General features: G+C 39.6%; 1 protein-coding gene across 6 annotated transcripts in view; it reads left to right on the top strand.

The window, feature by feature from the left end:
* lyst (lysosomal trafficking regulator) overlaps positions 1-14,690 on the top strand; it is a 192,206-nt gene that overhangs the window by 122,008 nt on the left and 55,508 nt on the right. For 3 of the 6 annotated variants that reach the window (XM_068218743.2, XM_073920308.1, XM_068218744.2), the window contains 7 exons: positions 897-1,503; positions 5,449-5,629; positions 8,006-8,175; positions 8,408-8,638; positions 8,938-9,104; positions 11,052-11,204; positions 13,596-13,757. In XM_068218743.2, the coding sequence (XP_068074844.1) occupies positions 897-1,503; positions 5,449-5,629; positions 8,006-8,175; positions 8,408-8,638; positions 8,938-9,104; positions 11,052-11,204; positions 13,596-13,757 (1,671 nt within the window). The remainder of the gene's footprint in view (positions 1-896; positions 1,504-5,448; positions 5,630-8,005; positions 8,176-8,407; positions 8,639-8,937; positions 9,105-11,051; positions 11,205-13,595; positions 13,758-14,690) is intronic. The other 3 variants (XM_021472744.3, XM_073920310.1, XM_073920311.1) reach the window with 1 other exon arrangement.

Raw genomic sequence — 14,690 nt, 5'->3', positions numbered from 1 at the left:
CCATGAATCATCTGTTGATCTGCATCTCAATCATCACAAATACTGCAGAAGACCTTCTGGAACCAGCATAGAGCCAAGATGTTCACAGAAATCAGTCAAGTTTGGTGAAGGAAACAATGGTTTGGGGTCATTCAGTATGGGGTGTGCGAGAGATCTGCAGAGTGGATGATCAACATCAACAGCCTGAGGTATCAAGACATTTGTGCTGCTCATTACATTACAAACCACAGGAGAGGGACAATTCTCCAGCAGGATAGCGCTCCTGCTCATACTTCAGCCTCCACATCAAAGCTCCTGAAAGCAGAGAAGGTCAAGCTGCTCCAGGATTGGCCAGCCCAGTCACCAGACATGAACATTATTGAGCATGACTGAGCTAAAATGAAGGAGGAGGCATTGAAGATGAACACAAAGAGTCTTGATGAGCTCTGGGAGTCCTGCAGGAACGCTTTCTTCTTCATTCCAGATGACTTTATTAATCAGTGATGTGAGTCATGTCAGAGATGTATGGATGCAGTCCTCCAAGCTCATGATGGAGTCAGACACAATATTCATTCTGTCTCCACTGCAGCAGGACTTTATATTCTATACTGGACATTATTTCTGTTCAGTGATGACACTTTAGTCTAAGCAGAGTCAGACCTTACTGTCCTAATCAAATCAGTCAAAATCAAGACATGATCAGATTTTATTGTGCTCAAATAAGCAAAATCTAGAGGCCTTTACCTTTCATATGAGCCACTTCTGATACCAAATGATCAACAAGAAGTCAACTTATTGTTTGTGTTCCTAAAAGCGGCAATACTTTTTTGTCAGGTTGTGTAAATATTATGGAAGGATTTGATTTTGAATGCAGTGCTATTAGAGTAAACTAAAATATTTGTTCCCCCCCCACACAGTACGCCATACGTCCTCTATAGAGCATGAAGACGATTTGTCCCTGCGGCCCCGAAGCACTGGCCCATCACCACACTCCTCTCCAGCCCTGACGCCCCGTGTTACCCATGGACGTGTGACGGGAACCACAGAACCTGAAGGAGGAGCATCTCTCAGTACCCAGCAGGCCCTGGGCAGCACAGAGACCCTGAAGCGGGCTGGAGACGAGCAGCTCCTCAGCAGCTGCGAATCAGCAAAGACCATTTGTGATTCTCCCATCGCAGGCGCTGATGAAGAGGGGAGCATTATGGGAAACCGAACACCTTCTATCAGTGTAGAGGAGGAGCAGGACGGGCCCGCGGGAAGCCCAGTGGAGTCAGAAGAGCATTTCGACTGGACCAGCGAAGAAGCCCCACGCCGACCAGACAGCCTGAAAGGAATCCAGTCTTTCCAGAGGAGCCACAGTAATCTGGCCAGTCTGGGTTTGGCTTTTCCTGCGCAGAACGGCTCTCTGACTATTGCACGCTGGCCCACCGTTGCTGACCGCGCCGCTCCACCTGACGACTGGGAGAGCTACACATACTCACCCGGCTACGACCGACACAGCAAAGCAGACTCCAGTAATGACAGGTAGGATTTCATGTTGTCGTACAGTAGCAACAGATCTTTTCTTCAATATTGAATCCCAAAAAATACATGATTTGATTAACCCTTTGTGTCTCCATTTGGCCACGTCTTTCTCTGTGTTTAACCTGTTAGCCAGCACTCAATTTTGGGGATTTACACCTACCTAAATTTAATTAGTAACAGTTCCTGACTCCAGTATGCTACAAACACAAATTAGGCATCATTGGAAAGAAGACACTTTGAGCTTTACTGTGGTAAAACGGGAAGTTACATGTTAAAAATATAAAAAGCTATACATTATGAAGTCATGAGGAAAAAAACTGTATTGTGTTCAATATTTGTATTTCCATATACAAACACAGGAGAACACTAATGTGATGTCCTAGAAAAAATATGACTTAAAATTCAAGTGTCTTATGAGTTTATATTTCAAATTTGATGAAGGTGCAAAATGAGATTCCTGTAAAAAGTTTTCCGAGACTATATCGGTGTCCTTCTTTCCCTCACGGTCAGAGACACTTTCTCAAAAATGACCTTCTCAAACTAGAATTATTCAGTTGCTGAATAATTTGGTCTACATTCACAGTTTATGTATCTTTAGAAAGAAGACACTCTGGGCTTTATTATCCATCATCTAGAGTTTATAATGCTCAAAGTGAAAAAAGTTATAGATGCTTAAGTAATGTATAAAAAATTGCACCGCACTAAACTTTTTATTATTTCATAAAAAAATATGTGAAATTTGTCCTAGAGCAGCACAGAAAAGCAATGGGTCAAAAGCTACACTTCTCCTGAGGAAATGTTTTGAATTTGATGCTAATATCATGCAAAATGAAACTTCTGGAATTATTTTTCTGAAACAATGTCTTGTGATTTTCTTCCTCTCCTTGTTTGTGGGGAAGCAGTCTGATGAAGGTTTCTAACAACTGTTTTAGTTATTTTACATACCACTAATAACTGTAAAATAATAGGCAGAAACGTACTGTATAGTACGAATGATTTATTTGAGCACAAAAAAAGTCCAGTGCATATGCAACAAAATAGTCTCACACAAGCTGTTGTTGTTTTGCTCCCTCACTCACTGGCAGAAAGAGCATGAACATCTTTTCATAAGAGTTCACTGCTGGCGTTTCATGAAATCTACTCCACAGCAGAGATTCGGCTACATGACAAAAATACTACATTGGAGTTCTATTGTAAACAATAGTGTTTCCTCCCTTGAGTAGCAAACACGATTTACTCTGATGCTTATATATGCATATGTTAATGTTACAGGAAGCTTAGCTAACAAATGGAATGATCATTGCGGACAAATCTTATTTGGACACGTATTTTAGGAAACTACCTCGAAAATTCAATCAAACACTCTGGGAGAATTTACAAATTAGAAATTTTTTACAAAATTACCATTTGTACCTCTTCCCAACAGGGAAAACCAGCAGCAATCAAGAATGCATGATTATATGCTGTCATGGCTTTGCAATCAGAAAATGTGATTATGATGGAAGTCAATGGGGCAAAACAGCCACCAATGTAATGAGTCAATTTGAACCGTACACGAGGGTTAAAGCTGCCTTGAAATCAACATTTATTCTTCTTATTTTTATATGTACAGTGCATCCGGAATGTGTTTATAGCGATTCACTTTTTTCACATTTTTCATCATACAGCCTTATTCCAATGTGAATTAAATTCATTTATTTGCTCAAAATTCTACACGCAATACCCCATAAAGACAATGTGAAATATTTTTTTGAAATTATTCTTTGTTTATTAAAAAAAAAAAACAACCTAAAAAATCATAGTGACTTTAAAAACACCATTTGTTGATTGGTTGTGAAGATATAAAGAAATAAAAGATATAATTTAAGAAGGAAGGAAAGCTACTTTGATTAAGGTTATTAAATATATGAATTTTAAAAGAGTATATTTTTGTCTCCAGTAGGGATGCTCATAATAACCGATTCACTGTTAACCGAAAGTGTGCGCTTTTAACCGATTGATGATATCAGTTAAACAATAAACAAAGTATTTTTTTGAAAGTTTGGCTGCATAAATGCAACACATATTTGTTAACTTGGGGGAAGGTAACATGTGCAACACCTACAGACATATTTTGCCAAAGAAGCAAAATGAAAGAAGAATATTGCTGGTCACAGTTTGACAGACGAGTTGATGCCAAACCAGTGCTGATGCTAATTGCTGTTTTTAACATCTAAAAATGAATGGAAATGAAAAAGACCGGAAGCCAAAAAGATTCAAACGGCTGTGCCAACTCGTACACGGAGAATACGGTGAATAATAGACTTTACTTTACAAAAAATTAACATATGAGCCTCGCCATTATCTTTCATCAAAGGAAGCGCGCGCATATGAACCAAGAGTGAAAGAGGAAATAAAAGCACACAAGCTCTAAGGTAAAATCAGAAGCTCAAGACATAATCTTTAAAATAAGGACTTCTATTAAAATGTTGACAGAGGTTTGTGATATAAGATTAACAGTGGAGCAGTAATTAAATGCATGTTTTCCCTGGAGCGATTGATTTGAGGTAGCCTGATATGTTTATTTGACGGAAGAAAGAAACATATGATTGGACAAGCAGCCTATGCGGGTTCTTAAAAAGCATTCAGTCAGTGTTTTCATTTTGTGATCTAAATTTGTCATTTAAGTGAAACATATCTAGGGCAGGACTACTTATTTTATTCTTTTTATTTCGTTTTCTTTGCTGTTAGAAACACTGCAGCTGTGTGAAGATGTTCTGTTGTTAATATGTTTGCATTTTAACATAAATCAGTATGTTAAAATGCATATTTAAAGTGTCACATAAAATAAACATGTCAATTTTTTTTTTTTTTTTTTTTTTTATGAAATAGTAATTTAATATTATTCTGACCAGTTAACGCTTAATATTCGGTCAATGTCTGTTGGCAAAATTAACCAAAATAAGCATCCCTAGTCTCCAGCACAAAAATATGACAGATGCTATGCAGTGACTAGCTAGTGTGCTTACTAATAAAGAAGTGAGCAGAGTGAATCACGTATTCAGCATTCATCAGACATGATGTGTTTAGTTGTTCTAGATGTGTGTGATTTTTCCAGGCAGCTCTTTTAAATTCCCTGTGATGAATAAACTTTTTAATTATGCTAATTTCTGCCACTGAATTTTGGAGATGAATGTAATATTAGCCTTCATTTTAAGCTTGCTTCATCTCTTTAATGTCTCCTTCAGTCCTCAGTTAATGGCTGATTGCTTCCCGTTTTCATCATTGCTGTTCCTGCACTAAAGATATATCCCGTCTCTAATCTTTCAACTGCTTCATTCTGACCAATCACAGATGTTTCTGCTGAGCTCCTGAACACACAGGCATTCAGCTCGTGCTGATCTGCTCTCTCATTGGCTGTAGCTCGTCACTACATCTGACCACACGTGGGGTTGAGTCGGCCGACTGCTCTGGAATATTTAGCATGCTGAATGTTGGATTTCCGTCTGCGAAGTGTCGGCGACGCGTCAGCGAGCCTCGTTGATGCGTTGTTCAGTAGTTCACACTTAAAGAGCAGCGAGCGCCGAGCACACGCAGATTTCTTCCCGATCACAGCCCGATCTGTCGGCGAGCTCGTTAACTTCCAAATCGGGCTCAAATCAGGCTTAAAATCCTCTAGTGTGAACTAGGCTACACAGGTCATAACGTGAGCTCTGCTACCAATGGAGGAGACGAAGCCACGACGTCAAAGCAAATAACACTTGATTTTTCTCCAGCACAAACACTTCTTACTCAGACCAAATTAATCACAATAACATCTAGATATACAGACATTAAATTACATTAACATTAAAATAGTGTAGATTAGTGGACAATGTTTTCCCTTGAGACCTAAACGTGAGTGTTTTGGTTGTCAGACTGGTAGTTTCTCAGAGTTGATCGATGTGTGTTTGGTGAATGCTTCAGGTCCAGTGCGGAGGACTGTCTGGTGCTGATCTGCTGTGGTCTGTATGATCTACTGAGAGGAGTTCTGCTTCTGCTGCCGGACCTCCTGCTGGAGGAAGTGATGGACAAACTCATCCAGCCTGACGCTCTTCTCGTTCTGGTCAACCACCCGTCTCCCCTCATCCAGCAGGGCGTCATGAAGGTCTGCACACTTTCACTTGTCTTCATTCATTCTTTTTTCTTTCCTTCAGTCCCTTTATTCATCAGGGGTTCGCCCCAGCGGAGTGAACCACTTCCACCTGCAACCCAGTACTGGGAAACATCCATACACACTCATTCACACACACATCCTCATGCACTACGGCCAATTTAGTTCATCTATTCCCCTATAGCGCATGTGTTTGGACTGTGGGGGAAAGCAGAGCACCTGAAAGAAACCCACGCCAACACAGGGAAAACATGCAAACTCCACACAGAAATGACAACTGGCCCAACCGGGACTCGAACCAGCAACGTTCTTGCTGTGAGGCCACAGTGCTAACTACTGATCCACCATGTCACCCCATACGCGTTACTTTAAAATTAAAAATCTGTGAATTATCCACACATGGATTTTCTTAATATAAAAGATTCATCAGTGCAGGTTATTTCACAAAAAAAATGTATTGTCTTGCTAATCTTTAATCAGAATCCGCACATCTACTTGCGTCTTTCCCTGGTGACATTGGTTTGATGGATTGGGCGAAATATGCTTAGCCACGCCCCTCTAACGCTTAGTTTGAAAGATGAGAGGAGCACAAAAAATAAACCCCGCCCATTACTCGATATTAATAATAATAATAATACATTTTATTTATAATGCGCTTTTCTAAAACCCAAAGCGCTTACAAGAAAGTAAAAATAACAAAGCATATAATAAAATAATAAAAATAATACTGTAAAAAACACAGTAAGAATAAAAGATATCACAAATTAAAAACAGTCCTAAAACGATGAGTTTTAAGTAGCTTCTTAAAACCATCCAAAGAACCAGCATTCCTAATGTTTGTGGGAAGAGCATTCCACAGTTTGGGGACACGGAAAGAGAACGCCCTGCCTCCCGTGGTGCGGAGTTTGCAGCGAGGCTGAAACAGTGTAGAACCAGAGGCAGAGCGTAGACAGCGAGAGGCAGAGGAAATGGATAACAAGTCACAAATGTAACCTGGAGCAGAACCATGAACCCCTTTATATGTTAAAATCAATGTCTTAAAACCAATACGAGACTTGACAGGCAGCCAGTGAGCAGCCCCTGTTGGAGTATAGGAGTGATGTGAGACTGACATGATATATGCGTCAACACACCTGCAGCAGAATTTGGGATGTATTATAAAAACTTGAGAGAATTAGCTGGTAACCCTCCGAACAGAGAGTTGCAAGATGTGATAAAAGCTTGGACTAGTCTTTCAGCATCAGGCCTCGAGAGGAAAAGACGTAAGCGGGCTATATTTCCAAGATGATAAAAGGCCGTTTTAGATAAATGTTTAAAATGAGGCTTCAGACTAAGCTGGGAGTCCAGGAGAACACCAAGATTACGCACCTGCAGAGATGGTGATAAGACTGACCCATTAACTCAAATTCACTACACCTCTTGATGTTAAGCCGCCTTTCCACTGCACACAACATTTGGATAGGACTGTCGGAATACGCTCCCTTGTGGCAGCCGCACAGTATTTTCAGTGTCCACGTGCACCACAGGGGAAAAGCTGATTCTCACGGTGTCTGAAATTAATGGATGAATAATTACTAGAAACTCATAGACCGCTAAAATATGGGAGGGAATGTGGAGACAACATTTAAATATATATATTTTTATTACTTTCTCACATTTATGAACAGAAAAGTTTTATATATATATATATATATATATATATATATATATATATATATATATATATAAATATAGACTTTTTTTAATTCCAAAACCAAATAAACTCCTATTTCTCATCTCGCGCGCACGGATCTGCGTGGACAACACTGGAATACATCATATCCGGTCGGCAGGTCGCCTACGGTCTAGTTGCAGGAGTTCAAATATTTAAACGGATCCGCAGCTCAATTTGGATCTGAATTTTCCGCATACGGAGATGATCGGAACTCAACGCAGCTCCCGGACTGCTCTCCATTGGAAAGAATGACTTCCGCTTGTCGTTTGTCGTGTGCAGTGGAAAGGAGGCTTTAGAAGGAATGCCAACCAATAAAATCTAAGAATATGGTGTTAGCTACAGTATATTCTGTTTCAGCTGTAAATGCTCAGCTTAAAGTCTTCTGCTTCTTGCTGACGTTTTTACTTCACTATTTCATTTCAAAGGCATTATAGTGTGAGATTTTCAAAAACATGAATATGACACAAAGGAGAGTGTGGTAAAATGAAGATTGATTACTGACAGTCTCTGTCTGCGTATCTCATCTGATATGATGAACCCCTGCTTTGACTAATAATCCCCTTTATATGCTGCTCTGATCCATTGATATTAGCTTTATTTTAATGTCTTCTCTCGGTCATGCTTGGATACACAAACCTGTCCATGTATTCCCGTAGCTCCTGGACGCCTACTTCAGCCGCGCTCAGAAAGAGCAGAAGGAGAAGTTCCTGAAGAACCACGGCTTCTCACTGCTGGCCAATCAGCTGTACCAGCACCAGGGTTCACAGGGGCTGCTGGAGTGCTTCCTGGAGATGCTGTTCGGACGACCGGTCGGTCTCGAGGAAGAGTGAGTATGAAAACTAGGGATGCACTGTATTTTCACCGTATACATATAAAGTAGACCAATGTAATGAGAAAATATCAGTTTGCAACATTAACAAGCCATTTTTACCGTCTGAAAATCAATGAAAGTGTAAGTCTGGAGCCAAAAAGATTCTAATGGCTGTCAATAAGGTCAATAAATTAGCTTGAGTATATGTATGTCATTGAGTGACGAGCAGTATTTTCTATTCCCTCAGTCTGGATCTGGAGGATATGGAGAACATCTCTCCATTCAGGAAGCGCTGTATCATCCCAGTGCTGGGTCTGCTGGAGAACTCTCTGTATGAGAACTCACTGGTGCACAATGGCCTGTGTCTGCTGCTGCAGCTCCTCAACGCCTGCCCGAAGCTGGCCGACATCCTGCTGGACCACGGCTTACTCTACGTGCTCTTCAACACACTCTCCACCCTCAACGGCCTGGAGAACGGGTAATGCTCCCTAGATAGAGTAGATCAAACTTCTGTTTCTCAGCCTGCATGAGCAGACCTCTCTCAGAGCTTAGTGACTCATTATATAACTTTTAATTAATTAATTGAAGTAGGTGTGAAGTATTGAAGCAAGTAATTATTAATTTAACAAAAACTCTTTTTAGAGCAGAAACTGTGTGTGTAATTTCACCTGATAAATGTTTTCTGGGTTGTTATTACTGGTTAATTTAACACATTTCATATTCTCACATATTAAAGATGAATCTGAGGGATGTTTTGTCTGTATGTTGGCTGTGTAGGATTCCTCCGAATGACTACAGGCTGGTGGTGTGTGACATTCAGCAGCTGCTGGTGGCCGTCACCATACACTCATGCAGCTCTTCTGGATCTCAGTACTTCCGCATCATTGAAGACTTGATCACACTGTTGGGCTACATGCAAACCAGCAAAGTTCGCCGCACACAGGGTAAACGGAAACTAAAGCTTTTGTATCATATACATTACAATATACAGTTAAAGGCACAATTATTAGCCCCCCTGAATTATTAGCCCTCCTGTATATTCTCCCCAATTTCTGTTTAGCGGAGAGAAGATTTGTTCTGCACATAATAGCTTTAATAACTCATCTCTAATAACTGATTTATTTTATCTTTGTCATGATGACAGTAAATAATATTAGACTAGATATTCTTCAAGACACTTCTACACAGCCATTTAAAGGTTTAACTAGAGTAATTAGGGTAAAGTTAGGGTAATTTGGCAAGTCATTGTATAACAGTGGTTTGTTCTGGAGTCAATCCAAAACTAATATTGCTTAAGGGGGCTAATAATATTGACCTTAAAATGACTTTAAAACAATTAAAAGCTGCTTTTATTCTACATTAAAAAAAAACGTAAATTTTTTTTAAAAATGTAGATAATCTGTAAAAATCTGTCATTTCTTGTTCCATTATTACAAGTTATTACTGTCATTTAACAGATCTTAACTGCAATTACACATTATTACTGTCATTTTACAAATTATTATTGTAAATATATAATTTATCAATGTAATTATACAGATAGTTAATGTGAATATAAGGATGATTACTGTAATTATGTAGGTTATTAATGTTATTATACAGATTAATTTATGTAATTATGCATGAAATCCAAATATTCCATCAAATTTTTCACTTTTAACATGCCTTTAAAACTGGAAGAATTGTTTTTTTTTTAAAGAATGATTGAAAAAAAGTTTAGGTACAAAATAATTGCTGTTGTCATGAAACACTGTAAATATAACTATAATATAATTTAGCAAATATTTTAAAGATCAGTAGGTTAAACTCCAAAACAATTTTCTTAAGAAAATACAAAACTGTTATCTATCTAATTATTTATTTCTTTTTTACAAATAACACATTTGGTCATCTTTTAACAACAGAAACAAGGTTAGTGTCATGTGAGACGGCTGCACAACAAAGTTGAGGATTAAATAGGGGTTTATTAACAGAATCATCTTGCAATTAAAGGTTGAAACAAACAAACAGAAGCATACAGATAATCCCAAGCGTAAAGGCGAAAAAAATAAAGGGGTCAAACACGGCAAGGGAAGGAAAACCGCGTCGTAGTGCTCACTAAACAGTTTTAGACTCAGATACGATGTGTCTGTGTGTGCTGAGTTTAAAATCCTTGAAATCAGGCCATAACAATCTTCTGACTGTGTGTGTAATCAGTAAGAATTAGGAACCCGGATGTGTGAGGTGCATGCTGGGAGTTGTAGTTCGTTAAAGTAACGTGTGTACTGTGTAGTTTTCCAGCAATCCGCAGCTGCTAGATCACTGGTGATCGTCACAGATCGCAGCAACATTGTTAGAGTAGTAAAATAAACATTTCATAGTTTACAATGCATGCATTATATGCAGCCTACAAACAATAGGCTAATGTTTCACTTTATTAACCTCATGATAATCTTGATATGTTTACTATCTTCACTAAAAAACAATTTGACTAAATTTTTGTTTCTCTATTTTTACAGGAATAATCTGTAAATATTAACGTAAAATTAAGTGTTACTCTTTAAAAATACATAAAATTTCCTTTAAAAAGCAGAGAAATAACGTAATACAAATTACAAGCAATAACTGTAAATTTAATGTGAGAATTTTTTTATTACACAAAATATCTGTAAAACTACAGCTATTTCACTGTATAATGAAAAAAAACTGGAAAATTATGTAAAAAAAACAATAATACAGACAATTACCTGTAAAATAACGTTTATTTTTTTACCGCATAGCCGAAATAAAACAAATAAAACTTTCTCCAAAAGAAAAAAATGTATAGGAAATACTGTGAAATATTCCTGAATCTGTTCAACATAATGTCACAGGATTAGATTGATATGTTCTGTTGTGATTTGCTTCTTCAGAAATGGCCCTGGCCTTGCAGTTTCGCGTGATTCAAGCAGCGATTGATTTCATTAAGACCACAGCCAATCAGGACCCTCAGAAGTCCGGCAGTTATGTGCATGTGCCCACATCACCACACCACGCTCTGCAGCAGAAACGCAAAAGCATCGCAGGTGAGACACTTTATGGCTTGAATTGTTTTTGGTGGGTTAGGTTTACTGAAGTGATTTACGAGATTAAAGGTGACCTATTATGCAAAAAAAAAATTTAGAAGGGGTTTAAACACCGTGTGTGAATATAACCAGCATCTAATCATGAAAATTAATTAATTCAGTTTCTTCATCATCAGACTTGATCGAAGCAGAAACACTTTGATTGACGTTCTCCCTTTGTACGTGTCATCAGAGGGGTAAAGCCCCGCCCACTTGTGCCCATATCTCCCTCATTAGCATAAATAGCAGCCCTGAGTGAGAAGCAGCTGTCCGTCCATTAGCCACTAGAGTGTTTGAGCTGCTGAAGATAATGTCAGCATAGACTAAGAGGATTATAGATGTGGAGTTTTAGATGAAGCACAAATGAACAGCGACAGGAGTCTCCATAGACTGACAGAAGCATGAAGCGCACATGCACACCTGACTTGCACTGAATCTGCCACTATGCTGACACACAGGCATTTGTAGCTCCGCCCTCTTTTGAAAAGAGCACAATCTCATTTGAATTTAAAGTGACAGTCACCAAAACGCCACAATTAGGGTCAAAGCCTGAAAGGGTCAGTTTTAGAGAGTTAGACAACATTATTTGTGTGGTATTTTTAGCTGAAACTACACACAAACACACACACACTCTCGGGACACATTTTACATCTAGTAAAAAGCGCCATTCTAGGTCCCCTTTATATAAAAATGAAATTCAACTTGAATATTGTGATTTATAGTTATGTTATAATTTTAGTATGATAATATAATATTATAGTTTTTATTACAATTAATTAAACATTATAGTGTCCACTTAAATTTATAAATTTAATACGTTTCATCATTTAACATTGGGACAAATATGGACAAACCCAACTTTAGGTGAAAAATGGCATTTAAAAAAAATTTTGGGCTCTTTTCTTATGATCTAGGCACAAAGTCTAAAGCTCATGGTGCAATAGCATTAGGAGAGTGTCCGAATCCACTTTTGCTATTTTAAGGGAAAATGCTCTGCACCCCAGGCGCATGGTCTAACAGGGTGGTGCTTATTCTCCTAATGAGTTCTGGGTGTGTTTTGAGTGTAACCTGCATTAAACCAATCAAAGTCTCATCTCACATTCCCTTTAAGTGTCTGTTGCGTCACGTCATGGTGCATTTGCTGTTTACATGGCAACTTTGTAAGTGTAAAAACTGAACGCTTCACTAGCGAGAAAACAGTTAAAAAGAGCATCTGCAGCACGAGGATAAAGAATGAGCCTCCTCCATTCAGCCTCTTTACTTTCTCTTTACTTTACTCCTTTACTTTACTGGAGTGAGGAAACGGTGGGAACTCACTCCACTGAACACATCCATTAGCCTACATGTTTAATTTTGTTTGTTAAGCGCAAAGATTTGCTTCAAAACTATTTCCAAATTCAGTTCTAATCTCCAGCAAAGGAATAAGTGAACAATAAAAATGAAGTGTGGTCAGAAAACTGAGTTCTATCCGAACACACGTCCTGTTTTTATGCCCCATATTGTGATGCAGACGTCTCCAAAACACCAAGGGTGGACAAATCTACACTTGTGTTTATTAAAACAAATATAAATCTGCATATAATGAGTAACACTGCTAATAATAATAACATTATACAGATGCAGATTGTCATGAATGAACTGAAAAAGCCCCCCGAGGTTATGAAGGCATGGAGGCAGTGCTGTTTATATTGATGCAGAAAATCATAATTTCTGGATCATTTTAATCCTTTAATTGTTTTCATCTGTAAAGATATTTGTGTGTTGCTGTTCATCCTGTGTGTATTCAGTAATGTGTAAGAGTTTAGACCTGCATTGGCGCATAACTGGTTGGTCATTGGTGCGGTCTATTTCAGTTCCTCAAAATAGCAACGAGCCAGCAATGCACCTTAACACACTTCCTGTTCAGACCAGCACACCCACGAGTCCACAAAGTGGCCAAATGGATTTGCTGTTTAAACAATGTGGTGCAAAACGTGAAAATTACTGTTGCACTGGTCTGAAAATAGCAAGAAATCACGCCAAACACGTCTTGCACCTTATTGCGCCGGGTGTATGATAGGGGATGATATTTTAATTATTGGGTTTGTTTGTATACTTTATATACAAACAAACAAACCCAACACTTTCCATATTAAAACAGCCCATCATTTTTTGAGTGCACTCATTTGTTAGTAATTGAGTTTTTCTTGTTCTCATTATCACGATTGGACTTGATTTTGCATCTGAGTGTTTGTATGACTTGCTCATGTTCATGTGTTTGGTCTTCATTGCTCTTGTCTAATCATCAGCTGTGTGTGTGTCATGATCATGTGTTTGTGTTGTATGTTCACCTCCCCTCACGCTCCTCCCAAGGTTCAATGGGGCTGAAAGACTCCATAATCCCCCGTATCCCCCGGCAGCACTACTGCTCGTACGGCCTGATCCCTCTGCCCTCTCCGTTCAGCTTCCTGTCCCAGGATTCCCCTCTCCCTTCCCCTACCGGGTCAAACTCCTACACGTTCCCCTCAGACGCAGGTAGCCGGCGAGCGCTTCTGCACACACACCACAACATCCTGCTGCAGACGCAGATGATGAGTGTGTGCAGAACTGATACAAGCATGTGTGTGCTGCTCATCTGCCCGGTGTCCTGGAGAACCGGTGCCTCTGTCTGTCTGTCTGTCTGTCTGTCTGTCTGTCTGTCTGTCTGTCTATCTATCTGTCTGTATGTCTGTGTGTGTGTGCGTGCGCGCGTGTGTGTGTGTGTGTGTGTGTGTGTGTGTGTGTGTATGTGTGTGTGTGTGTGTGTGTGTGTGTGTGTGTGTGTGTGTGTGTGTGTGTGTGTGTGTGTGTGTGTGTGTGTGTGTGTGTGTGTGTGTGTGTGTGTGTGTGTGTGTGTGTGTGTGTGTCTGTGTGTGTGTGTGTGTGTGTGTGTGTGTGGGTGGGTGTGCACGCATAACGGAGAGAGAGGGTGTGTAAACGTGATTGAGAGGGAGAGTGTGAGTGAGTGTGTGTGTGTGTGTGTGTGTGTTTGTGTGTGTGTGTGTGTGTGTCTGTGTGTGTGTGTGTGTGTGTGTGTGTGTGTGGGTGGGTGTGCACGCATAACGGAGAGAGAGGGTGTGTAAACGTGATTGAGAGGGAGAGTGTGAGTGAGTGTGTGTGTGTGTGTGTGTGTGTGTGTGTGTGTGTGTGTGTGTGTGTGTGTGTGTGTGTGTGTGTGTGTGTGTGTGGGTGGGTGTGCACGCATAACGGAGAGAGAGGGTGTGTAAACGTGATTGAGAGAGAGAGGGAGAGTGTGAGTGAGTGAGTGTGTGTGTGTGTGGGGGGGAGAGAGTGTGTTAGAAGTGTGTGTGAGAAGTCTGAACATGCAAGAGTGTGTTTGCATGCAAGCAAATATGTAGCATGTGTGAGAGTGTTTGCATGTGCCATAGAGTGTGTGTGCACGAGAGAGCGTGTGCACACGAGAGAGGG

Source organism: Danio rerio, chromosome 13 (genome assembly GCF_049306965.1).
Source record: "Danio rerio strain Tuebingen ecotype United States chromosome 13, GRCz12tu, whole genome shotgun sequence".
In the NCBI taxonomy this organism is placed as follows: Eukaryota; Metazoa; Chordata; class Actinopteri; order Cypriniformes; family Danionidae; genus Danio; species Danio rerio.
The sequence above is the reverse complement of the archived record's forward strand: the minus strand, read 5'-3'. Positions and strand labels throughout refer to the sequence as shown.